General features: G+C 41.0%; 1 protein-coding gene across 4 annotated transcripts; it reads right to left on the bottom strand.

Moving 5' to 3' along the window:
• Positions 1-520: 520 nt before the first annotated feature.
• On the bottom strand, positions 521-18,992 carry hapln1a (hyaluronan and proteoglycan link protein 1a). Of its 4 annotated transcripts, none has more exons than XM_035530161.2 (6): positions 18,877-18,992; positions 14,581-14,767; positions 7,852-7,950; positions 3,667-3,999; positions 2,575-2,877; positions 521-2,439 (listed from the first exon to the last, which is right to left on the bottom strand). In XM_035530161.2, exons 2-6 carry the CDS (start codon positions 14,630-14,632, stop codon positions 2,156-2,158), a joined length of 1,071 nt encoding a protein of 356 aa, XP_035386054.2. In that variant the 5' UTR covers positions 14,633-14,767; positions 18,877-18,992; the 3' UTR covers positions 521-2,155. The 4 variants fall into 4 exon arrangements, with proteins under 4 accessions (XP_035386054.2, XP_035386052.2, XP_026870882.3 ...); XM_035530159.2 differs by having other exon boundaries at positions 18,801-18,986; XM_027015081.3 differs by lacking the exon at positions 14,581-14,767 and having other exon boundaries at positions 18,801-18,974.
• Between the last annotated feature and the right edge of the window lie 8,826 nt (positions 18,993-27,818).

The raw sequence follows: 27,818 nt of genomic DNA, 5'->3' as shown, positions 1-27,818 counted from the left end.
CAGCCAAAAAGAACAGAAACAAGGGAGAGCTTGAAATTTCCTGTTGCCGTAAAACTTATAGTTCTGTTCTTAGGCTCTGGTCTTATTACCTTTGAAGAGACTGGTGTTTCTCCTCTAATGCTCTAAATGCAAGAGGCAGTGCTGGGGGATTTAGTGCTTATATAACAGTCTGTGACTCCCTAACAAGAAGGCCATGAGGCTGTTGTACCATAGCCCTGTGACAGAGGGGTTTTGCTTCCAACTACATATTTTGGGCACACACTTAGATGGTGAAGTCTTGACTCTTACAACTTAAACAGTAACAGAAAAATCCTCTCTTCAGAATTTATCACACACCAGAGTTTGCATGTAGCTATTTATTACATATAAATTCACTGTTTCAAGACTTTCAGTTTACTTGAGTAAAGAGTTCTTAAGCAATGCTGATATTCAGCATTTGGATTGCTTGTATCTATTTGGTGCTGAACACAGCAAAACCCCAAGTTTATTATAAAATCAACTAAAATGAAACCTCCATCAGTCATTTTAAATTGTGTTTTTAATTATTACATTTTTTTTGGAAATGGTTTTTTAGAAAAAAAAAAGCACTGTATTTCAGATTAAAACAATGTTTCATCTGTGTGATACTGAATAATAAAAGAAAAAACTTTTTTTTTTTAACAAGCACAGTCTTTTGTGTATGTAATTGTGGTTTTGCAGTACAAAGTGGAATAATAAGCAGTTTTCTTCCCATTACAAACAAACCCACATGTCAATACAAACAGAATAGAAAATGCAGTGCAAAGTATATCTGGCTCTCAAAGGCTAGTAATAGCAACTTATTCCTTAAAGTCAACACAGAGCGATTTTGATTTATGAAGCCCATCATCTGTGCACATCAAAGTATTCCAATGCAATACACTGGATGCTTTGCACAGTGTTTAAGCCTAAGTACTATAACAAATCCCTTTCACCCCTCTCTTTATATGCTTATCGAACTGCAGTTGCTTATGAGCAAGCAGCAATGTAAATCAAAGTCGCAAAATAACATTTTGCTTGAATTCCCAATTGTGCGATGCGAGGCTCAAGGTAGTCTCCTGAAGTGCTGTTCTGAGCAAGTAACTGAGTCCTACAAAAGATTTAATCTGCCTCTGGGTGCAACTCATTTGCCTTTGCAGTTCTCTGCAATAATCCATCATCAATTGCATCACCAGCAGCTCGTCAGGGCTTGATACATTAGAGGAAATGTGCCATCTGTAATACTACAATATTGGAATAATTCTTTGGGAAGAAAACACGAACAAAAGAATTTCACTAGTCCACTATTTAAGACCAATATCACTTTTAAAAACTGGACTCTTTAGAGATTCTTCTCAATTTTCCTAATGGACAAAGGTTAAGGAAAAGTTCTAAGGAGGCTAAGGAAAATTTCTTTGAAGTTATGAGTTTAGGACCAAGAATCATACTTGGACATTACAGTATATCATAAAGAGGCAAGAGTTATGTGTTCTAGCTTTTTTAGGGAGAAAGCCTACAAAACAGGATACTAATGATTATCTATTGTGATACAACTAGCTATCTAGCAGGCCTAATGGTACTTTAGAGCTTTCACATTTATTTATATATAGGGTTGTAGATATAGGATCATTTAAATATGGTCACAGTTGAGAGTGTTAAAAAAAAATAAACCAACAAACATGGGCAAATGTATTAGACAAAAGTAACATTTCAGAATAACAAAACTTTTGAAGTGGCCATTGCTTTGACTAGACAAGCTACTTCCTTATCAAAAATAAAAAGTCTGTATTTTTTTTTTTTTTTTTGCTTATTGGAGACCACGTTCCTCTGACAAATTCAATTGATACACTGAAAACAGCATTAGTCAGATTGTATGCATTGTCCTGCTTCATGCAGTGGTAAGTCAGCAGAAAATAGTATGAATAACATAAATATCATGAAAATAATGTTTATTCACTGAAAACTGCATGCAATTTGCAATAGTATCTGGAATGTTACAGTATGAAACAGATTTGAGTATTTTCCTTTAGGATATACTGTAAAGGTTATCACAGTTTTAATGCTAGCTTGTGCTAATTGACTCTGCAGGTTTCAGATTGGATACTTGTTTGTCATTGCTCTTTGGTTGGTATGTGAGCTAAGGTGGTGCTGTTCTCCCTCATGGCTGGGCTTGGTAGCAGTAGGCGCCGTAGAGTTGCAACTTCTTGTCGGGGAAACCAACGAAGCGCACGGCTGCCTCTGCCGGGCTGCACTTCATCCTGGGCCTGGAGATGGGGTAGCGCACGCTGCCATCGGCCAACCAGCCAGCGTCGCAGTGGTCATAGCCCTGCAGCTTCCAAGCAGCGAAAACGTGGCTCACCTTCGCCATCTCGGCTCCGCCGGCTAGGCAGGCCTCTGCAGCCTCATCGTACGTCAGCTTCCCGTCCACGAAGAAGACGTGACCTGTGAACAGAAAGGGTGGTGGAGGACATTAGCGTGCTGCGGCTGTGGAGAAAAAAGGAGTCAAAATGAGCCTGGGAAGAAGAGAAGAACTGCTGGAGAATTCCGATGTGAAATGAGAGGGTGGGTTTTACTCGCCGGCAAATCCAACAGTGAAGCAGAACACGTCGAAGCGGCTGCTGAACTTGTTCTGCTGCCCGTAGGTTCTCAGACCTGCATCTGTCCGCCTGCCCCCACAAGGCTCCCTGGGCCTGGTGATGGGGTACTGTACGGTCCCGTCACTCAGCCAGCCAGCATTGCACCAGTCCAGCCCTCCTTTCCAGGCCTGGTAGAGCTGCTCGAAAGAGGCTACCACAGCGTCCTGTCCCAGGCAGGCTGCCTCGGCGTCATGGAAGTTCAGGTTGTAACGACCCAGACGTGGGGAGTATGGGAAAACCACCCCTGTGAAAGAGAGTGATGCTATCCATAAAGAATCGATTTTATATTGGGACATTTGGACAAAGTCATGGCTATTCAGCCTCAGAAAAAGAGTCATTTTTATGACATCATTTAATATAAAGTGAATCAGTTCTCCCTCCATATAGCATATTACCTTAGGAGTTCATGACTAAATTAGCATTGCTGAGCAACAAAGACTCTGACGTGACAATTAATTTTTAATCTCTCCTTTTAATCTCTGGGCAAGTGTATCAAATCTCAGTGAAATAAGAAACAAAGGATTGTCTATGCTTTGATTCTGTTGCCAAAATGTGCAGGACGAAGGGTTTTCATTGTTATTTCCCATATTCCAGTGCTAACTATATTTATTTGTGACAGCCTGGTTTCATTATGATCAGATATCTCTCTTCAATAATTTAGTTATTCTGGTATCATGTGGGTCTGCCTAAGGGTAAGAGCAAAAACAAAGACTGCTCCTCACAGTAAAATAGTAAAGCAACTTAAATAGTGTTTTTTAAAAAAATGTTTTTTTTGAATATCCATATTGAATATCCATGAAAAGATCTTGGGTGATTTTTTTAGCTGACTAAAGGGGGAGATGAAAATTGAGTACTTGCTTGTTTTTATCAGTGTCTTTGGTGGAATAATTTGCTTCAGCTTTATATTACACAGGAAAAATATATACAAAATTGCAAATGAAAGGGAAAAACCACTAACCTATAAATCCTATTAAATTAATTTTCTGAAGCCTATAAATAAAGAAAACATTCTGTTTGAGTAAATTTAAATTACCTTGCATTTGAATCTCCACCTCAAAAGTGCTGTCATGCATGCCATTGCTGATCTCACACTTGTAGAAGCCAAAGTCTTTCAACTCTGTGTTGGTCATAAGCAGGCTGGCGTCATTTTCATCAGCCTCAAGTAGGTGGATGCGTTTCTGGAAGCGTCCGAATGTGACTTTATGTAAGCCCATGGACAGCAGTACACCGATTTCGTAGTCAGACCCCTCCAGCTTGGACCACTTGATCCTGTTTGAGGAGGCACCGAATGAGAAGCTGGGGTCGTGCTTCAGCCGGCAAGGCAGGGTAATGTTGTCACCAACCCTGGCGAAGATTTGGTGGCTTTCTGAAAAGGGATGAAGGGACTTCTTTATAAGCAGCACAGAGGATTTATCTCCAAACAGTTAATTAGATTTTACATTTACATTTACAACTCTTAGCAGATGCTCTTGTCAAAGAGACTTAGAATAATGCTTTGTTGTCACCATAGAAAACTTATCTCTGTGCTAGTATAACTAGTTGATATACTAAGCATCCCATCAAGCTAAGGGCATGTCACATACAGAACAATACAAAAAAGTAAAGTAAAACATTCTCCTCAAACTGATAATTACAGTATGTTTAGACATGGTTGCATTCTTGCATTTTTTAATTACCTAAACTTTCAGGTCAAGCTTGTACCATATGGGTTTTATTATGTTATTATGAAGTATGATACTGCCTTGATTTAGGTTTAAGTTTTTTAGAAGCCAAAGTATATAATATGTACTTTCTTATCAATCTAAAAAAAAAACAAAAAAAAACCCCAAAACACCTGCTTCACCAGACCTCAGTTTGAGGAACTGATTAAATTAGCCTTTAGTGGAAAAAAAATATCTGATTGAAATGTTCTTATGTCTTTAATCCAGCTTTTCAAGATGTATATTGAAAACAACTGTTCTTCTCATGGGCCCAACTGGTGGTGGTTGCTGCTGTGTCCGTTTGTGTTTAAGGGCTATAATTAACTGGGCCAGCTGCTCAAGATGCTTCCTAATAGAGAATTCTGGAGGGCATTTGCTCTGACAAGTCCTCAGCTGGAACTCTGAACATATCAATGCCAACCTGATCGAGGGTTCTACGGTTCCCTACCATCAAAGCCTCCAGTTCCTAGATGTGATTACATTTAGTTCTGGCCACCAGCCAGTCTCCTCCATCCGCAAGTAGATTTAGCAGTCTGCCAAGTGAGAAGCATTATCAAATGCGAGATTAGGCCACTTAACCAAGATAGGCAAAATGTTTATCTTTTATACACCCCATCTGATTTATGGGAAACATGAGTTTGGCAACCCACCAGCCCAAGCTTCCCATTCTGCTTTGCAGCGCACCGTAGCAAGAAGGCCACATTTATTTTACCATGATAGAACTCATTCTCTTGCTGCTTTCCTTTGTTTTTTTCTGCAATTTCCTTATCTGCCAAATAACATTTATGTACTTAATGAAATATTTTAATCATATAGGCTATTTTATATATTTTATTTTCTATAACATCACTTATGAATGCCAAAATATAGACATCGTCAGAATATACACTTTATATTACAATGAATAAAGAATAGCATAATCTTTAATAATCTTTTATCCAAATGGACATATCCAGTTATCCATTTGTCATATCCATTTGTAATAATGGACATGCATGATTTAGACTTTTAGTAGTAATAATTCAGACTTTAAGTCACTTTGAAGGCTACAGAAGCACTGAATTATTATTCCAATTGGCACTGAAGAGTTTGTTTCAAGTCTTTAAAACTTGGTACATGTGCCATTAAGAAAGAACATTAGTCTTGTTATCTGTTAATTGTGCCAGTGTTCACCTAATCAAATATTAGGAGGAGTTTAATTGCAATACAGAATTTATCATTTGTCAGGCATTATGAGTGCTTCTGAAAGACCATAATTCATCAGAAGTTCCACTAAAACAAACTCTCTCCCACATGTAGCTGCTGCAAATATGAGACTCACTGTTAGTTTTTCAGTCTACTCCTCTAGACACTCTCATTCCTTTGCTCTCTTGTTCATATCTACCCCAAGATGCCGCTTGTGCATGGCCCACTCTCCAATCGGCGATCCCTTATTCAGTCTCTGTTGGGTACTGCATGCACTAAGCTAGTGATCAGTAATCACAGTTCTTGCCACTGGATACTTAAAACAACCCAGCAGCACATACCTGGACAAAGAAGCCCCTTCTGTTCAATGACTCTGGGGGTTACAGGCCTGCTTCTCACTTGTGTCTGAGTCATGCATGCCCTCCATGCCTAATGGACTCCTGGGAACAGTGAACTGATGCCCAGGTCAAAGGTAAAAACCAAAAAGAAACAAAACATGTAGAGGCAAAATGACAAAATTGACCTTCTGTGTCCAAAATCGGATCCCATTCCGATCCCATCTAATTCCCATCCTATTCCATTGCATTCACAGTCCAGAAATGGTGAGAATTTGTAACTTCAGTTTGTTCTCACTTACTCTCCCCTGTGAGCAATAAAAGGGCTGAAAAAACTCAGAGGCATGTACATTTAAGTAGTTGGCATGGAGCATAGAATATATATTTTTTCTAACATATTCACAAAATAGCTTATCAGTAAACACACACACACACACACACACACACACACACACACACACACACACACACACATACATACACACACACACACACACACACACACACACACACACACACACACACACACACATACATACATACATACATACATACATACATACATACATACATACATATTGTTAAAGCAGTAGTAAAGTGATTAAAAACTAGAACAATAAAACATTTATGGATGATTTTAAAAATATACAAAGCATAAAAGCAGACAGAACCCTCCACCTCAGGTGATCACCTGTCTGAGCGAAAGCCCAGAGATCAGGAACAGCTGTCTCGAGGAGTGGTAAAAAGGGGAGGACTGTACATTTACATTTAGACAATGATTGGATGTGGTAAATTGTGCCACTCGAGCCTGCAGCTTTCCTACATCTGCTGTACTGGCACCAGCGCCAGCATTGGACACATCCAGGGAACAGCTAGTAAGCCCCTTTAAAATCCTTTACATTCTAATTACACTGGCCTGGGTCTATAGTGCCATGCTGATTATGGAGGTGCAGCTGAATCTGCACTGGTGCCACTGCAGAAAAAACATTTACGCAAAATTAGCATCAAAGTCCCTGGCACTGTCTTGTACATCCTGCACACTTTTGGTGAGTAAGCAACGTTTAACCGAACATGTGCGTGTGCCTCTTGGCACAGCTGGATGCCACACCCTCTTGCAGAACACTGACATGGCGCATAAAGCTCCCTTAGTGCAGAGGAGCTGTGGCACTGGCATTAATAGAGCATAGAGGAATATTCTTCTATTTATTTCTGCTCTTTGTGTCAACCTGTCTCTCTAATATAACCATGCCCACACACATACATACTACAGGGAAGGCATAAAATACACATTAATAGTTTTAATCCTAAAATTAAACATAATTCTCACCTCAAGATTACATGGACCTAAGACGAATCCTGGTTTATGCCTAACCTTCACTGTCACTTTAAAACACTTAAAGTGTACATGAGCCAAATCTTACATTAACTTTAGTCATGAAAACACACAAACCTACACAAATAATATTAAAGAATGAGGATTGTCAAAATGTCTTAATGAAATTTCATGGATTCTTTGACAATATCTGCTTTGCATAATGGAACTCAATAAGCCCTGCCTCCATCACGATATATTACCTCTAAAACCGAATCACTATGTGGAAGTCTTACCTTCCAGGACAGCTGCCAAATATTATGGAAAGCTGATTACATTACGAAATGTCTCACTGACTATGCATGTTATCACACTGAGGCTCAAAATGTGCAATGTTAACCCTTTTACCTTGCATCCAAATACAAGCATATTACATAAATAATGAACAGGATTTAGTCAAAGAGTCAAGACAAGACACATCTTGAAAGAATTGACTATTACATTTTCTAATAGTTTTATATATATATATATATATATATATATAAATAAAAGCTACCAGTGCTGATTTTTGCCACAAGCTATTTTCAAGTGTTTTCTCTAGTACACAGTGCAGTCCAGCATACACACACATGCACACACAGGCACACTCATTCATCCATGCTCAGAAGATCACAGATTTGCCTTACCCACTGTATAGGCACTGTTGGCAAGCCTCGGAAAGAACACCACCAGGCAAAGCAGGCTGATCATCTTCTGGCTTTTGTTTTGGTCTAAGGGCTTCTTCACTACAAAAACAAAAAAAATCATTAATAAAAAATTGGGGGGAGGACAAAAAAAAGGGCTCAAAGTCAGGTCAGTAATAAGGCAGGCAGCAGAGCTGCCACAAGAAACTCTGGGCTCCTCGGAGGTCCCCACTAGAGCCTTTTATTGAAGCCCTGATCGGCCAAAACCACTCCCCCCTCCCTTTAGAGAGGACCCATCAGCCTGTACTTTTGCACTGAGAGCTCCCATAGCTGTTGGATTTATGCACAATTCTTGCCTCATCTTTTGCTGCCCATGGTTCTTTACCAGGCTTTAATTGTATGTATCCATAAACGTATACCAATGCATGTCCAGACTGTTGTCCTCAACTTTTAGCATAAGTTATTGCATGTACAAAAATTTGCATGCCAAGCTTTAGTTGACTTTTTAATAACTTGAATTATAAACTTGTAAGACTTCAAATTTATGTTGGTATGTTGATAAAAAAAAAGCAAATAATAGTACTGAGAGTACATGCTTGCACAACCTTGAACTGAATATTTCCATGTACTCACTAAGAGACTGTAATAAAAATTTCATGTGATAATGTGAACAGCCAATGCAGAAATGGAGTAGATACATTCAAAGGTTTCCTATAGTCACCTGCATGAAGAACTTGAATCACTTTTATCATTATTTAATTTATATAATCCAAACAGGATATGATCTTTTTTCCATTTGCTTTATCCAACAAAGTGATGACGTTCCACGTCAGTACCTGCCAGACAACAACTGTGCACGTAATCTGATTTACAGTCAACCACCCCATCCAGCGAGCTTTTTTCTCTCCTCCTTGAACTACTAATCATCTCCTTTAACTTAACATAACCCCCATCTTCAGTGAGCAAAGCAAAGGCAAAGAGCAGCACAAAGAGGAGATAGTGCCCACTTTACCATCCAAATCTTAATATAGGACCACTCCCTTACCTCTGTTCAGATAGAGGGGAAATGTGGAGGTGCTGTACCGGGAAGTGTGTGGCCCCCTGGGCAACTTTTTCCAGCCATCTCTGCCTGGACGGTAACTGTCAAGAACGCAGTGCCCTGCCCGATGCCTGATGCCTGATGCTTGTGCCCTAAGGATGATCTACTTAGCCTCTGCAGTTATTCCAGCTATGGAAATGTACTGCTTTTTTTTTTTTTTTTAATACACCAATAAAATAAAAACAACAACAAAACTTTAACAAGCTCTACCTCCATAGGGCCCCGGTTTATACACCAACACCCAACCAAGCAATACCCTACCATAGTGTCCCACACCCAAGAGTAAGGTCCAGGGTAGTTACACAGTCTTCCCAGACTCACTCATTATATGTGGAATGATGAAGGGCCTATGTTTAGGGAGCAGCTGGGGAAGTCATACTTCAGAAGGAATGAGTCATTCCCTTACGGTGCCATTATGTAATGTTAATGAGATGTTCATAACATGCTCCACGTATTACACCAGTAACTGTCAGACGTTGGCTGCCATGTTGCTATAAAATGGCTACCTCTGGCAAACTGTAGATATTCTTCTGTTTGTTTGTACTTGAGTTGTAAATCAGCATGAGGAAATTAGTGCATTTTCACTGCAGTCGCAGGAAGAACAAAGATGAGTCTGAGCTATTGGCTTGCAGGCCCTTGGGTTCCCCCCAAGGAACCTTTGAATGGCATGACAGCGAAATAGCACACATGCTGCTTAAGACACAGCACAGACCTTGTTAGCTCCACAGCCAAGTAAAAGACAAAACATCCCACATATTAATAAGATTAAATGGAAATGACTCAGTCAGCTAGGTAAAATCTTGTCCCTGTCTCAAGAAATCCAGCATTATTTTACTTCATTTTGAACCCAGCAGTTGAAGCTAAGCAGCTGAAGGAAGCTTACTGTATGCCTGGACATAGCATGTAGCTATGAACATATTGAGTGTACCTAGGATTTTTACTGCATTTACTGCACCTAGGACTTCTATTTTATTTTAGGTTAGTGTGTGTGTGTGTGTGGGTGTGTGTGTGTGTGTGTGTATGTGTGTGTGGAATCAGTTGCAGGTATAAACCTGCACATTATATCTCACTTATCTGAAACACACTTACTTTACTACCCTGACTTGAAGTGATTCCTTAAGTAGCAGTCTCATTTATCATTGCTATTTATGTAAAATCACTTGTAATTGTTAGTGAGCCATTTCATACACAGCAAAGATAACAATAAGATTGAGAGTGGTAGCAAAATTATCTAATTAAAGAAAATATAATTAAAAGAATTTACAAATCTACATTTGTTTTTATTAACAAGGCCACACGAAGAGCTAATCCACAATATCACTCTGAAACAAACAAACAAACAAACAAACAAAAATCACATTCAATATACTGTTATGCTACCACCCACAACTAAGGAGAGATGCAGCCTGAAATTGCACATCTAACCTTCAGAGAATGAAAGGATAAAAACATACGGCTTTGGAACAACAGCCGTATTTTCAAATCCAGCAAATTACCTCTTTCTGTTGCTGAAAGCATGACGCTCAAGGGGCAAAACAAGCCTCATGTGGTCATTAGTGTGAAAAACAATGGCTACAGCCTCCATCTGAAAAGCGGCATAATGGCCAGTTAATGGGAGAGCTTCCAAAGCAATCAAAACATGAGCCGAAACCGAGGAGAAGTTGCTTGGTCTGGCACCATTGAAAGTTGCATAAGTTTCCTGTGTCACTTACAAATAATGTCTCGGTTTTGTTCAATGTCATTAGCATGAGTCGTCTTAGAGGAGGGCTCACAGAAGGAGCATGTTTATGGCTCACCCCATGTTTATGACTCACCCTGAGCATTTTTATTAATGTATATACAGAGATGGCTGTATGGGTGTCTGTGGACGGTCTGGCAGCTGTGTTCCACCCTGGGCATTTCCCCACATATTGGTTGTGTAGGAGCCAAGCATCCAGAGGCGCTGAACACATTAGTTGCTGGCCCAGTATTTTCTGTTTCACGCAAGCACTGATCTTCATTTTGGCAGAGTGGTACCATTCCCATCAATCTGTGTTCCCTGGACCCTGGCCATCGAAGTTTTGGGAAAAGGTACAGCCTTCAGAAAGCTGCATACATCTGGGTTGGAAGAGAGTTTTTTATTTTTTATTTATTTTATTTTATTTATTTATTTATTTTACATACTGACATCTGGATTCAAATGTGTGGATCAGGTTAGGAATAACATGGGGTGTGTTTCTTTAAGGGATTCAACCAAAATATTTCATAATAATAAATTGGTAAGCCTGCATACTTTGTCACTGGATGTGTCTTCAACAGGTGCCAGGAGTTACTGAGGAAATAGAAGAATAACTTATATAAGTGTTACAAACTTTGATATAATATTTGAGGATTTGTTTTGTAATCCTCATGTGTTTCTGGAAGATTCATTTTTCATTTCAGATTCATTATGACTATAAAAAAACCTGAAGATGGATCTTATATGTCATATCTTATATGCTCTTAATAGCATACACAGGGTTAGCTGGCCTTTGAAAATCTGGCTTAATTGTGCAAGCAGTATTGAAGAGCTCCCGACTAGAGCTTGCTTAAATCACAATATAGGGATATGATATATCATATGTAGTATAAGTGTCTTTCTCTCATATAAAACTAATTAGCAGCACTAGTGGTCCTCGATTATTAGTAGGATTAATGGCTGTTATTTAGTTTGACATCTGTGTTAAATGCCTGGCATCTGTGTTGGAGTTTCTGGCAGTGGGTGGCCACATCCATGCCAGTCCCTTGCCACTCTTTGTTCATCCAAAAAGCAACAATTACAAGAGGGGACTGAGGCAGGTGTAGACAAAATAATGAGGAAATCTAAAGGCAGCTTAGTGCTCCAGATTCCCTCTTGCCCCTATGGAGATGTGAAGCTGTCTGTCTAATTGGAGTCATTGTACTCTCTCTGGCCTGAGAACAATGAGAAGGAGACGTGCAACTTGAACTCCCTCCAGCCTCAGTTCCGCCGCCTCCCCTCACCAACTTCACTCACCCTTGACTGGTATAGCTCAGCTGTATATCCATACAGAACTCACTGAATGAGCTCAGGAAGCACGCTTTAGACTCTGTATGGGAGCCAAACGGGACATAAAAGGCTAAAAAGAAGATCCAAGCAGTGCATCCCCATGGGTATATAAAACACAGCTTTGAACAGTTATTGGAAAACAGGGCAGGGCAAGACCATTGCTACTGGAGCCAACAGCCGACTCTCTGTCTACCTCCCTGTCAATCCTTCTGTCTATGCTGATAAGTTTTCGTTCCCGGCTATCCATCTGTTCCCTGGCAGCCATTGCAAAGGGGGGTGGGGGGGGAGGAGTTAAGCATCCTGAATGAGGCTTTGTTTTTTGCCACCAGCTGTCTCCAATTTCACTCTAAAGCTGTGTGATAATTGTTAAAACATTATTCTTCTTATAACTGTAAATCATGCTATTGTGTGATCATTGCTCACCATTTGGCACTCAACTGTTGTCAACATGCTCATCAGGTCCTTTACTGCTGGCAGATCTGATATAATGTGACATGTATATGCATGTGGTTGTAAAAACTGGTTTGGTGTTTCCATAGTTATATAACCAGTGATGTCCAGAACTTTTGTCCAGGCAATCAGTGTTAATATAAACCAAAACCTTGCTGTGGTACATGCCTATAAACAAGAAGCTTGTGTAATATATGGGTATCGATACAGAGCATGTCGGGCAGTCTGTATTCTGCTAAATTAACGGTAGTGCAACAGCTTGCCTGCAACCATAAGCCACTCTCTGCAGTGTGCAACAACGTTGGAGCTGTGGTAGTGAGCTTGCATGGGGTAAAACTAACACATCCACCCTAATGCCGAGCAGATGATTCAGTCAGGGTTTTGAATGAGTTTGTTTCTTAAAGACTGTACCTCGTCTTCACAGGGATGCTGAGAGGGTGTTTTAAATGCTTATAAAGAAGCTTAAAGAGACCAGAAAAAAAGACTCCTTATAATTGACAAAAGCTCCTCATAATAAAAGAAATAGCCTAAGAAGTGCTTAAGATTAGACAGCACAGATGCACTGAGCAGTATAAACTTAACTAATACATTCAGTATATAGCCAGTTACTGGGTTGGATAGTTTTTTTCCAGGTCACCAAGATTATTATGATAGCCCTACTGATGCACAAAAAGCATAGCAAGTTTGGTGTCAATGGAACACCTAAGTAGTGATCTCACTACCTCAGGTCTTGGCTGTTTTCCAATGCTTGTCCAAACAAAACAAAGGTGTGTATGTACCTTGACCAGGTTCCACCTGGTGTGGTCCCTCCAGTACATCAGTCAACTTTAGAAAGAGCAACAATATTCTTTATGGGTTCAGAGTTTCTTAAGCCAACACGGGACAGCGTAAGTAGAATAACTGTCTCCACAACAATTGACTCTTATAATCAGCTGTGAGATCAGCTGTGATGGAGACTCGGGATGGCCAGTTCTGCTTGGCTGAGAGGGAAGAGGCAGAGTGTTCAGTGGGGAAAGAAGGGAGGATGGTGGGCCTTGGGTAGGCCTAACTGATGATACAGGTTCCTTGAGTTTGCCACCAGGTTTATGTACAGATGTGGGTTTTGCATAATTTTTTTTTGCATAGAAAAATTCCATCTGTGTTCATGGCCTTACACAGTGACTTGCCAAAGGTATGCGTAGCCACCTGCTTTTTCTGAGCAAAACACCAAACCTGAAGGCAGCATCCAAGCTGTGTCTTATTTTTCCCTCAGTTTCATAATGCTTAGCATTATTTTCATTTTTCAAGTTTCTAAAATAAATCAACACATTTTTATTGGTTTTAGATTAACCAATAAGGACTGCTTGATTGGGCACAGTTAACCACATGAGTAAACAAACAGCTGAAGAAATGTTGTTTATGGTGATAAATGGCCCTTAGATAAGCAGCTGGTCTTCTTGTTCTTGGTAGTTTCTTTATGACACTGCTTGATGCAGTTTGATAAGGGTTTAGAATAATGACTAGAGACAACCAAGGACAAATTACTCTGTTGATGAGTAGGAAACAGGTTATTCATCTCCCACGGATCTAATAGATTAAGAATCATCAACTGATAGCCCAAACAACACTGATGTAAAGCATTGGTTCAGGTCATCTGTAACAATCTGCCCTCCACACAGTTACTTGTGCTCTACCTTTGGCAGATAGCCAAGCTGTGACAGATGTGCACCAAGAAAAATGAGATCACTAAGACTAGAGGTGAACAGTGGATTACTAGGATATTAACTTATTAACAGACTTGGCTTTTCTGCCAATATCTTCTATATCAAGACCTACATATTAAAAAATATCTTGCACATTTGCTCTTGGCTTACTGAGAGCTTTACCACCAGAGGTGTGATCATTTAAAAAGTAAAAAAAAAAGAACATTTGAACAAACTATCATAGACATAATGTATTTATGCCCTGTCACACAAGACCTTCATTAATATTTCCCTCAAAAAAGGCTCTGTATTTAATGTAACATGGGCTAAGGTATCTTAACTTCTCAGATCTTATCAGAATGGTCCTTGTATACCTTACCATGACCCTTACTACTAAGACCCTATTGGGGAAGACCCTAATGAGGAAAACTGACCAGAAAAGGTTTATCTCTTACCCTGGAGAAGTACCTTTTGAAGTTCAATGGCTCTGGACTGTGGACCTGTCATTACAGAGTCAATCGGTCTCCCAGGATGATTGGGCTCCAGGATAGTTACAGGTAAACGTCCATACTCAGATGCTATTCAGGCAACAGATTAACCTTTGGGCGACATCCCACTCATTGTCACTTGATTCTTCATCTTCTAATAAGGAGCAAAAAAAGACAAATATGAATGAAGCCAAGCTGCTTTTGGTTGGAGCCCGAACAAGAAATCAAATTGATAAATACTACGCGTATGATTATAGACCTGGACTGGGCTTGATATGGCTTTATAGCCAGGCTGGATTTCTCATCTGAAGAATGGAACTCAAGATGACAGCCTTCATGGGCTAGTTTCTAAAGAAGCCACTGTGGAAATGAGCCAGAGTGACTTCATTATCACACTTTGAAATTGAGCCAGTTGCTTTAGGGGCAATAATGAATTGAGACACACATGAGCTACAAAGGATGCCCCACTGGCATATCAAAGAAGCATGAACTAATAGGGTGAAGGAATAGATGTTGTTACAGTTTTGCATGCTTGTAATTTTGAGGGAATGGAAATGTACACTTACTACCAACTTTATTAGTAATTAATAAAAAAAAATGCTTTTAATCAAGTGATCAAGTTGCATATATTAACCACCTATAAAATGCTGCATTTGTGTACATGTTTGTGCTTACTGGACAGTTAATTATAAACATCTATTTTGCATCATTGCAAAGTACACTGGCAATTAATAGGTGTATAATTACTGTCTGTCGTCATGAAGAATTTGTCAGTCACCATCTGCTCCATTAATTACCGGCCGCTTTCTGATCACAGGGCCACAGCTGACCACAAAGTATTTGATTGGCAGATCATTCTTAACACAGCATTAGCACTGACAAGGTAGTGGAATAGCATTGGATGTTATTTTGGGATGGGTGTATCAAGCACAGAAGTGTTCATGACAATTTTACACATGGTAATTCCACTGCTTGTTAAGAGTGGTCTGACACCTATAAATACCCAGCCAATAGTTGTCCTGTATCCATGACAAATGACAACTGAGGAAGAGCTAGAGTATGGCCAGTAAAGACTATACTTTCTAACTCCACTATTATTGGTGTTTCTAATAACAAAATGTTCTTAATGAGGTGGGTGGTGAGCTTACTGGTTTTTATAATCTTGGGGAGGGGTAAACTTTATTTTATAACAGACTTTTCAAATGAAATAAAATTCAAACCATAAGGTGTCTAACTATTTTAGTGCACTTTTAACCCCGACACACTAGGTCAAGTCTAAACACAAAGCCCTTTAATGTTTACACAGAAATGAATTAAAAACCGGCCTCACACTCAATTTCTTCTGGCCAGGAAAGTTCTCAGTGGAAAGGAAGCTAAACAAAAAAAGAGCAAAGAGACCACCCCAAACTTTTAGAAGAAATAGAGACAAGCCCCAGAGGGGAGTAGACCACCCTATGAATCTGTAGTGTACAAAGCCAGTGTTGTAGAATGCACTACAGCTGTTTGATTGTAGGAAATATTCTTACCATTTGTACCAAGGACACATGGACATAATGATAACATTCTCTGATATTACAGCTCAAACGTTTTTTTTTTTGTTGACCCCTGGCAAAGTATAAAATCTTCATTTTGGAATTACTTGCCAGCCAGATGAGTTCTTTAGAGCCAAAGTACAAGACTATGTGCTACAGCAGAACTCAAACATTCAAAACTCATATCTTTCAGCACGCTCCCAGGAGGCACCTAGTGCAATGATAAAAAGATATGTCCTTTCATTTCCTGTTCAGGAAGCCAGACTGAAGCTCCTGCAGCGAGTTCTGGCATGTCAGTGATTTAAGACATGGCAAGCTCAACTGCACTCTTCTCAAACTGAGACTAGAGACTAGTCCCAACTCGAACCCCTCGCCCTGTGATGCTGAGACTAGAGACTAGTCCCAACTCGAGCCCCTCGCCCTGTGATGCATCAACAGCAGTTTCTGTGGATGCTGGTTTCAATCAGGCCTGATTCTAGTGCCATAGGAACAGTTCCACTGCCACCTCCCCATGTCCCGTTCTCATCTTACCAGAGATCCGGCACCACTCTGAATAAATCACTTCCACATGAAGAGAGGGCACTGAAAGTGGGGTGGGGATCCTTAGAGCTCCAACATGCTTATATTAAAGCCCTTTCATCAGGCTTGTATAATGAACCAGATGCTCCAAGCAGGGCTGACCATCGATGCTAGCTCAGCTAAGACTGGAAGCAGGTTAGTTCAGGGAATCCATTACTAGCATATCCCATATGCAGCCTGCACGCCAAGTGTGCCATGGAAGGTAAACAATGCTCCCCCTCCTCTCCATATTGCTATCATTATTCTCCTCTTAGCTGGGATGAAGCTACCTTCCCTGAAAGCCATGTAACATATGATGGCGAGTCAGGCAGTTTCTCATTCGTCTTTCCCATCAGCAGGCAATGATGTGATTATGGATATTAAAAGCTCAAAGCGATACTGGCCAGAGTGCAACATGAAAAGACCCCTTTTCAGTAGAGGAATTGTAGCACTGGAGGAGGGTTGGGTGAGAGCAGAACTGACGAAGGAGACAGAAGAAATGGGAAGCTCTGATGCGTCCCACTTGCAGTCCCCCGCCCCTTGGGTCTCTCTCTTTCTCTCTGCAGGCAGCGACAGCAGAGCGGAAACCAGGACGCCGTTTCACATCCCCGGCAGCCCCTGCTGGCACCGGAATACTAAGCGGTGCCCTGCTGCTCAGCATGCGGCCCAGTGCTCCATGCCTGGACTGCCAGTGCGCCGTTCTCTTCCATGCCTCCGCACTGAGACGTGAAAGTTGGGTAACGGCACTGGAGGAGAATGAAAAGCCTTTATTCCTTCGCACACAGTCCCCGGGCATGTGTACGAGACAGTCACTCTTAGCTGTGAATGCCTGCATGACACTGTCAGGGCTCAGAGAAGCCTGCTTCTGTGGAAGCCCTTTGTGATAGGGAGAGAAGAAGGAAGCTCTTCAGTGTTTTGCATATTTGAAAGTGCAGGGCCTCAAACATTTCAAGCCCCCATCTCCCGTCTCCGGAGTCTAGACTCCCGTCTCCCTCTTTTCTGACCCAGACAAAGGAGCTACAGTGAGGCCAGCCAGAAATCCATACATTGAACACAGACCCAGTTAAGCAATTGCCCATCCTTTCACTCCACTTTTTCTCTCTCTCACTGCTGGCGCTCAGCCAGTGAGCCACCAAGGCGTTCAAGCTGCATGTAGCACAAAGGCATTTGTGGCTCCCCCCACCACTTTCTGACCCACCCTCTTCCCCCCATACATTACCTCAGAAGGTTGTCATGGTCAAACCCTCTTGGGAATATGTATTCCCATAACCACCTTTTTCTTTTTTTGCTTTCATCCCCAGAAGTAATTTCTACCATGAAACTCAAGATGACTTACAGGCACGGCCCAACAATCAAAGAAGAAACATGGTAACGGTTTCCCGATTCTGTAAACAAAATCTGAGGGGTGAAACGGGGCCTTTGTTTCTGAGTGACGTGTCAGCACGAGGGGCAAATGGAGGAATGTCATGAGAGTCATGAGATCAGAGGTTCTCTGGAAGACCAGAGAAGGAATCCTTGCAAGATATGAGTGTTATCATAAAGAGGCGTGCTAGTCTTTCAGCCCTTCCTGCCTGGTTGAGCTCTAAAAAATTGTAACAGACAAAAAGCAGCGCAACACTTATATAGTATGAATTAACTGAAGGGAATATGTAAATTAGCATTGATGCTATGTAAATAATGCGTGAGAAACTACACTGCAAATTTCACGTTGGGCTCCAATTGGACAGAATTTAGCCAGATTGCTATTACATTGTTTGGCTGTTTATTAGCACCGAGGGACTACGTGCATCAGCTGCACATCCATTCAAATCCAAGAGGAAAATGTATTACTTGTTGAGCTCCCGGAGTCCAACTTGAGCAGTTAAGTCAATACAAATTGCATAGTACTATCGCATTACTACATATTATTAATATCATTTCACTAATTCCTACCACTCTTATTGATCCTCACTGGTACAACTCAAGAAAAGACTCAAACGTTATTAAAGTTCTAGTCCATATGAATGAGTCTTAATGCCTTGACAAGTCTATTCCCCTATTCCGCAGTATTATACAACCTCGCATAAGCGTTAAAATGTGCTGAGTAGCGTGTGGTACCTGAAATCAACAGCAATCAGTTTTCAGCAGCCTTCCCCGCCGGCACTACAAGCAGATCTAAAAAAAATAAAATTACCGAAGTCTTTGGCACGTGAAGCCGTAGCGCTTCCAGCTGAATAAACTTTGAGTGATCGCGTTTATGTTGTTCAAGCTCCTGCGCCGGAGGTTTTGTGTTCATTATTTAGCTTCATAACCAACATTTGGAGGAGAAATCTTGCTAAACAGGGCTTCTTTGTTTCTCTGAGTAACATTTGGTATCACTTAACGCTGACACCCTCTGATTAAGCATTTGCACACAACACGAAAGCATCGGACCGAAGCACTCATAAACAATTAAGCCTTAACAGCCCATTTTGAACCAGCCTATGCATAAACGACATTGATATATTCTAAAATACACAGTATACTGTGTAATAAATGCCTAAGACACTTTTTAAAGAATAGAACATTACAAGTTGGTTTAGAAGCTACAGTTCATTTTATATTATCTAATATAAGTATTTGTTTCTACATATAAAGAATGACATAGTGTTACTGCTGACATAGAGGAGCTGATACTGGGGAGGTTTTATTGTGTCCCATTACATATTGTTTGCCCTCCACTTGGGGACGAACGTTTCTGTTTACGGGTCAGCTGTTTAACACACAGACAGGAATGCAAAGTGACTGGCTTGGGAACATACAACACCGGGGACAGAATTAGATATGTATACACGTCCTTTTTAAAACGCATTTGTCACTCAGAACTACAGTGTCACTCTGAATGTTTTACTCGTGTATTAAGTAAATCTCATGAAATTGTACATATGGATTTACGCTAATTTGCAGGTATCTTGCGGTCTTATACAATACAGTTTTCCCACGTTTTTCGGTTTGTTTTCAGTTCTACTTGTTTGGCAGCTGAGGTAAAGTGGGTTCATTCAATTAAAGCACAATCTCTATAATTCCGACAATGTCTCCCTGTCGGGGGTGGGAATGGGAAAATACACGCTGTTATGTAACCTCGCACCGCTGCATGTTTTACACCATCTTGCATCTTTTACCTTGCAGACTGAGGTTCGCTAGAAAAAACCCAAACAAATAGAAATTAAATAATTAAAATGGAAAATGAAACTGTTACAATAGTACAACAAATAAAGTTATTTTTATGAGTGCAATTTGACCAGTAATGTTGTCTGCCGGACAAGTTAAAATGAAATCAAGCTGAATTTTCTGGACCTGCACGTAGGGACAGATCCAGCGAACTGGCGTCATACTGAACAGCACCGCATGAGATGGGTACGTTACCCACTGAGACAAAAACGAATATTTTAGCACAATGTGTAAGAGAGTAATATAATTTAAATAGACGTATTGTTAAATCTTAGCGTCTCTGAAAATATAGAAATAATCGTTCCCAGCACGGACCAGCTGGACCATAAAGAAGCATGTACTTATAGATGAAGTCTATATAAATAAACTGTACGCACTTTTTCACCTGCTCTACCTCAATCGAACACGCATTAACTTAAGGTGACATTAAGGTTAAGCGATCATTAGGTTTTTAAATCATGGACTCCAACAACCCGTCCACACTAACGTAAAGTCATTTTTTCCCCATTCACCCTTCTCTCTCTCTCTCTCTCTCTCTCTCTCTCTCTCTCTCTCTCTCTCTCTCTCTCTGTTTGCGCGCGCGTTCCCTCACTCATGCGTCCCAGTGTTTCGTATGATATAAAACATTTTTCATGCCAAAATACTGAGACACTGATGTCGCCATACCAACACTTGTCCTTGGATGTCTAATGAGGATGAGCACTGAAACATAGCCAGCAGGACATAGGAATGTAATGAGTCAGCTATGTCTGACTATATGTCGCAGTTGAGGAAAGGAGGCAGACTAATTCAGAGAGGAAAAGTAATTCTCACAGAAAGTTTTTGAACTAGAAACTACTGCCAATATGGAATGAGAGCTGCACACCTTAAACTGGAGTTATGACTGTAGTTTGAGTAGGAGGGATAATTATGAAAATATTAAACACGATTAGATATTTCGATGTAACCTCAGGTTTGCACCAAGGAACTGAATAGATTTTTGAGTTTAAAATAATTTAATATAGCTACTGCATAAAATGGAGGGAACAGATCTGATCACTTGCGGATAACCGGTTTATTTTGCGTGACAGTTGCGTGACAATGACACCCCCCGCAGGAGTCCAGGACCCCTGATGTATGAGGGAACCCATGACGACCATCGAAGCCCTCAGTGTCTCTTGCACAACCAGAGACCAGATGAGAACACACCACGAGGATGACCCCAGGGAAGAGGAGCCAGCCTATCGGGAAATCACCGGTGGTAATCAGCGAGCATGCCCTTATCAAGGATGTCCTCGGCCGGGACCCAGCTCTGCATAGCCCTTGCAGTCCACCAGGTAATGAAGAATGCCCCCTTGCCTCCAGGATTTGGCGAACAACATAAACTGGAGTCCCCTCTATGAATGGGGGAGGCTTGACGCTGGGCGAAACGTCATCAAGGTTTGTGAAAGGTTTGTGAAGAGAAAAATGGAAAGCGCGAGAGATGCAGTAATGAAAGGGTAGGTTAAGCTTGAGAGGGCCTATGTATTTCTGACATATGCAAGTCTTTTGTGGATAGCCACACTCGGTCTCTGGGCTTATAGTCAAGGGCTGCCCCTCGGTGACAGTCTTTTTTTATTTCTGCAACACCTGCTCAATACATTGGTGCATCTCCTCCCATACTCCCTTGCTGCATCTCATTTAATTATCCACTGCCGGTACCTCTGTCCACATCGCTGTCCAAGAGGCCATGAGGGGTTGATAACCGAGGAGGCATTCGAAGGGAGTCATACCTGTGTTATGCCCATATGAGATATCTGGACCAGTCAGTAGGATGGTTGAAACAGTAAAGTCTCAAGAACTTGCCCACCTTCTGATTCATTCTCTCACATGGCCATTCCATTCAGGGTAATAGCCGGATGTAAGACTCACGGTCACTCTCAAGTGCTCGAAAAATGCAGACCAGACGTGCAATGTAAACTGGGTGCCTCGATCCGATAAGATATTCTCCAGGATGCCAAAGTTGTGGAAAACTTGACTGAAGGGGGCTTCCATGGTTTGGAAAGCGGTGGGTAGACAGGACAAGGGAATAAAGTGAACTCCCCGTGAAAACTGATCAATTACTGTAAGAATGGTGGTGTGACCGAAAGATTCAGGGAGGTCAGTAATGAAGTCAATCGCTATGTGTGCCCAAGGGCGTTCAGGCACTAGGAGTGGCATGAGCTTACCTGCAGAGAGAGTTTTAGGGATCTTACACTGAGAGCAAATGGAACAAGACAAGATGTACCTATGAACATCTTTGGCTAGTGGCTCCCACCAATACCGGTTTGACAGCAGTTGCAATACGTGGGCCTCCCTAGGATGTCCAGTCGCCAGAGATGAGTGTGCCCAGGCTAATATCTTATTGCAACATTGAACAGGTACAAAGAGCTTACCCCCTGGTTATTCCACTGGAATCTCTGTGTCAGTCAGTAGCTCCTCAATCTCCTTGTCAATTTCACACCTTATTGACATGACTTTTATCTGTGCAGGAAGAATGGTGTCAGGCATCTTTGGGTCTTCAGTTTCCCCCAGGTGCATACGTGATAGGGCGTCAGCATTAGCATTGCGAGAGCCTGGACGGTAAGTAATTGAAAAGTCAAAATGTGAGAAGAAAATAGACCAGTGGGTTTGACAAGAATTGAGGCATTTGGCCATGTGCATATATCCGATTTTTTGTGGTCATTGAGGACTAAGAAAGGATGGTTAGCTCCCTCAAGCCAGTATCTCCACTCCTCCAGAGCTAGTTTTACTGCTAAGAGCTCTTTTTCCCCTATGCTGTAGTTATGCTCTAGTGGTGTTAGTTTGTGAGAATAAAAAGCTTCTGGATGCAACGTGGAATCCTCGGCTCTCTGAGACAGCGCCGCCCCTACTTCTACTATGAAGGTAATCAAGGGATCAGGGTGCTTAAGAACAGGTGCTCTAGTGTATGCCTCCCCGAGTTGGCTGAAGGACTGTTTTGAGTCAAACATAATTTAGTAGCACCCCCTATGAGCTGAGCAGTAAGAGGGGCAGCCACGCTACTGAAGTTTCTGATGAAGCCATGTTAGAAGTTGGCAAAACCTAGGAAACTCTGCAACTTCTTTATGGTCATGGGTATTGGCCACTGGAGAATAGCCTCAATCTTCCTATTGTCCATCATTATACCACTATGAAAATTAGATTGAAATGAGATTGATTGATGATGGAACTCGCATTTCTCACCTTTAACGCATAGCTGGTGGTCAAGTAAACACTGTAGTACCAAACATATATGCTTGATGTGGGATTTGAGATATGGGGAATAAATAAGAGTATCATCCATATAGACAATTACAAACTCCCGCAGGACGCCATTTATGAATGCCTGGAACACCGAAGCTGCGACACTGAGGCCATACGGCATAACTCTGTACTCGTAATGCCCCCTAGTGGTGACGAAGGCCATCTTCCACTCATCTCCCCTCTTAATCCTGATCAAGTTGTAAGCACTCCTTAAATCCAATTTTGTAAAATATCATTCCTCTCTAAGTTGTTCCAGTGCCACTGGAACTAGAGGTAAAGAGTAAGCATACTTTTTGGAAATTTGATTGAGGCTCTGATAGTTAATACATGGTTACAGACCTCCATCCTTTTTTTGACAAAAAAGAAACCAGAGGCAATGGGAGAAGTGGAAGGTTGTATAAAGCCCTGTTCCAGAGCCTCATATATATATAGTTCTCCATTGCCCTCTCCTCCTCCTGATTAGGTGGGTAAATGCACACTTTGGAGTTGCTCCATCTATTAGGTCTATGCCGCAGTCATACGATCGGTGAAGGGGTAGTTGAGTAGCTCTTTCTGTGCTGAACACCAACATGAGATCCTGGTGTTCTTGGGGAATCTGATTTGTGTCTTCACACTCCGGGCTTTCGATAGTTGTGGAGTGGATCCAAGGCATGGAAAGATTAAGACAATTTTGGACGCAGTACAGCAACTAGTAAACAATCTCCTGATCTGCCCAGGAGATGTTTGGATTGTGGCATTTCAACCAGGGTAGGCCAAGGATGATAGGTACTTCTGATAACCAGAAAGGATAGACATTCTAAATGGAGAGCATTGGTAGCCAGAAGGATGGGCTTTGTTCTATGCATTATGGATCCAGCACCTACTGGAGCACCGTCTAGGGCATCTACATGGAATGGTCTTGATAGGGGCACCACAGGAATCTCAAGACATGAACAAGGTGATTGTATATGAAATTCCCCTCCGGAGAAGACAGAGAGACGATGGAGACTGGGATAGTGAAAGAACTCGACTCCAACTTTCATCGGATGACTCACCGCATTAGCTCATAAATTGGGTTTTCCACGTTCTCCCTTGATCGTCGTAGAATGGGATCACACCTGGCATTCTCGAATTACGTTTCTTGTCTCACCACAGTAAAGGCAAACACCATCTTGGATGTGTCTGAGTCTCTTCTCAGAATCGCATTGCTTAGGCTCCTCAGAAGACTCTCTGTATGACTCAGTGTTAGCCCAGGGTGCAGGATGACCTCTGCCAGTTCTGCGAGGTCTCCAATCCTGCAGTGGATGATCTAATCTCATGGCTAGAGTAACCAGCTGGTCTAGATCGAGGTTCTCATCCTTGCATGCCAATTCCTGCAATATGTTTGTGTTTAGCCCATTGCGAAACGTTACCAGCAGAGCAGCCTCATTCCAATCCCTACCCGCTGCCATGGTGCGGAATTCACGTGTGTACTCGGCTACTGACCGATTACTGTGATGGAGGTGAGGGAATAACTTCCCACAGGTTTTGCGTTTATGTGGATGATCAAAGATTGATTTGAAATGTGCTAGGAAATGTTCATATGTAGACCCCTGAATCCCTTCCCATACTGCTGTGGCCCACTTATTGGTAAGGCTGGAAATAAAAATCTTTGCCTGATTCATTTGAGGCAGGATACTAGCGAAATATAGTTCACATTGTAATACAAATCCCGGGCACCTGTCAGGTGTACCATCATATTTATCTGGCTTGCTGACCGGGAATGACAGTCAGGCAGAAGGAGAAGCCAGCGGTTGGGCATAAGGTATGGAGGATTGGGGTGCCACGTCTAGAGCCTGTAAACGAGTGCAAACATTACTCAAGTTCCTGCTGAGTTCTGTCATCTGCCTCTGTTGTTCCATCTGTTGCTTAGCAAGCAGATCCATTGAGTGTGTGAACCCTTCGAATATCTGCTGATGTTGCCCAGCATCCTTCCTTGGGTAGCGAGCAACGCATCCGGCTCCGCAGTCTGTACAGGAGGCAAAGTATTCTGTAACATCTGAGAGCAGGCCAAATGCTTGCAGATAACCGGGGTTAATTTATAGCAAAACCAACAATCATAAACTGAAACAGGCGAGGGTAATAGCCAGACATATATCAGGGATGTGCTAAGTACTCGCGATAGAAAAGCAATAATACTTCACAGGGAATGAACGCAACAGGAGAGACTAAATAGCATAAAAAAGATATGATACAGGTGATACTAGTAAACTGGTGATGAGGATCTAATGAGGTTGTGCCAGGGAAGACGGGAGTTTTAATCATGGAATGGGGGCGGTTGCGTGACAACAAGAATAAAATGATGAATTGCTTGACTTATCAACTTTTACATGAGAAGGCACAGGTTATCTAGTATTTATCTAATAAAAATGAATAAAATTATGAATTCAAATGACTAACCAAAAAGTCTGATATTGTGATTATATTCAAGAACAGGTACCCAAACAATGATTATGGTTATGGTTCATGATGTAATGTTATTGTCCAGCTTTGTGTGTGTATGTATACTTATGTTTATACATGCTACAAAAACGCTTTGGTGTGCTTTCGGTGTCCCCCATGGAAGAGAACTACTTGTGGAAATTATGGTATCTTCACATCCATCCAAACTCAAAACCTGTGAAGCACTATAGATTGTTGGACTCAAGTTCATGACAGGTGATCTCATGACACATAATCTTTGACATCAGGCACCTGCAGCAATCTGTAACAACCATTAGTTTTGATTTTTAAAATTGTTAACATGGAAATGACCCTTTGCAGTGCAACTAAATATGATGGTGATATTTCCTCACATGCCTTTTTGAAAAGGGATTTGTATGTATTACTCATTTTTTGAAGCACATCCTTTTATGTCAGACTCGGGATGAGCCATAAAAGCAAGTGAAGTATGTGGAAAACATAGGGATGTTTTAGGAGACAACGCACATAAAACAACAAACCGCCAGTGCCAGTGCATGGTTTAGTGCTCACAGCTCTTACGCCTTCATTCATATGCAATCCATTGAAATCTGTTTTGTGAATACTTAATGTGATTGGACTGGTGCAAAGCAATACCAGTATCAGAGATTTTATCTATCCTTGTTCTGATGGACTTGCTGCATGCAGTCAGCTGACAATAGATTAGAAGTCCACATATCCACTGATGGCAGATCAGAAGAGGCTCTGGTCATGCATGCATAATAGATTAGAAGTCCCTATATCCACTGATGGCAGATCAGAAGAGATTCTGGTCATGCATGCATAATATTGCTACAGTAAATGCAGCAGGAGGATGCCCGCAGCCAGGCATAGGCAAAACAATCATTCAAAAAGACTGAGGGAGAAATGCTGCAGTGTAATTCAGGTGATTTGGTGTAAGATGACTGTTTAAAGAGTAACAAAAAAGGGAAAAAGGAAAAAAAGAAAAAAAGCCTATGCAAAGTCTTACCAACTGTCAAAGTATTACTGAACCAAATAAGTGGGGATAATTTAATTTTGGACCATATATTCTCAAGGAAAAGTACCCCTAGGCAAAAAACCCAATTCCAGCATAGATATTAGCTTGAAATGAAGCTTATTCATTATTCATTTGAAATGGGCTTTTCAACCAAATGTTCACATTTTTAAAGGATGTTTGAGATGACTTCAAAATAAAGTACTATGTTGACATTTTGCAAATACCATAGCATTTTATTATAAAGATTACATGATGTATGCATTCCCCAGAATGGTATGCAGTCTACCACAAGTGCCAGGACTATGACACTTAGAAGATGATGAAGTATACGTTTCAGCGCATTTTATAATGCTCTGAAAGACTTTTTAAAAATAAGGTTCAGATTAATTTAATAAGAGGACGTATCTTATAGACTTAACAGTTTAGCTAATATGCTAATTTGCATTCATCCAGACATGTAATTCCATCACACTGGAAGATCTTTATTCTAAATTTAAAATTAGGCAATATCAAACCACTAGAGTTCTCTGAGTCTCTACAGTTAACAGACAATGAAGGAAATCAGACAATAAAGATCAAATGCTTTAGAGCATCATATAGAGGGGATTATTGAGAGAATGCAAGTTATTAACAGCTTTTCCTGATGTTTTAAGATGCTGGAACCATCATCTGTTGGATGTCTGCAGTGCATTGTGACAAAGATATACTATAATATAAAATATTACTGCTCAAACTACAATCCAAACTGCAATCATCACAAGATACAGTACAACAAGAGGTAAACTCAGCTTTATTTCAAGTCAGACAAGAAGCTTGGGGCTGGACACTCCGTTTGAACACTTTAATCTATAAGAATAGTACAAGGAGATTTATTTGTTCATACAAAAGGGACTATAAAGACTTTTCAAACAGGCATTCATATGATTTCTTATGTCAGTACAGTTTAGAAATGCCATAACCTAATTCAGTACAGTATGTCAGTAATATTTACATAAGATCATCACTTTAGAAGAAAGTCTGGTGTCAGCCATCATCAGTGGATGTCATAGTTGCATATCCAATATACCAGCATGACACCTTTGCACTGATTTATATCATGGAGTCTGGACACACAAAGACTTCATCACACTCACTAGGGTGTGGCCAATGTTAATCAGCTTTATAATAAAGAACATTCACACTTGTTCACACTTAGAATCCCTAGGTTG

This window comes from Electrophorus electricus, chromosome 5, assembly GCF_041902795.1.
Source record: "Electrophorus electricus isolate QZ-2024a chromosome 5, ASM4190279v1, whole genome shotgun sequence".
Taxonomy (NCBI): Eukaryota; Metazoa; Chordata; class Actinopteri; order Gymnotiformes; family Gymnotidae; genus Electrophorus; species Electrophorus electricus.
This window is presented reverse-complemented; position numbering and strand designations above follow the sequence as displayed.

Excerpts from the sequence above, each read along its gene's own strand:
- hapln1a (XM_035530161.2), bottom strand. The coding sequence starts at position 14,632 with ATGACAGGTCCACAGTCCAGAGCCATTGAACTTCAAAAGGTACTTCTC. Across the intron at positions 4,000-7,851 it reads CAACAGTGCCTATACAGTGG|AAAGCCACCAAATCTTCGCC; the intron begins GTAAGGCAAATC and ends ATCCCTTTTCAG. Across the intron at positions 2,440-2,574 it reads CTTCACTGTTGGATTTGCCG|GTCACGTCTTCTTCGTGGAC; the intron begins GCGAGTAAAACC and ends TTCTGTTCACAG.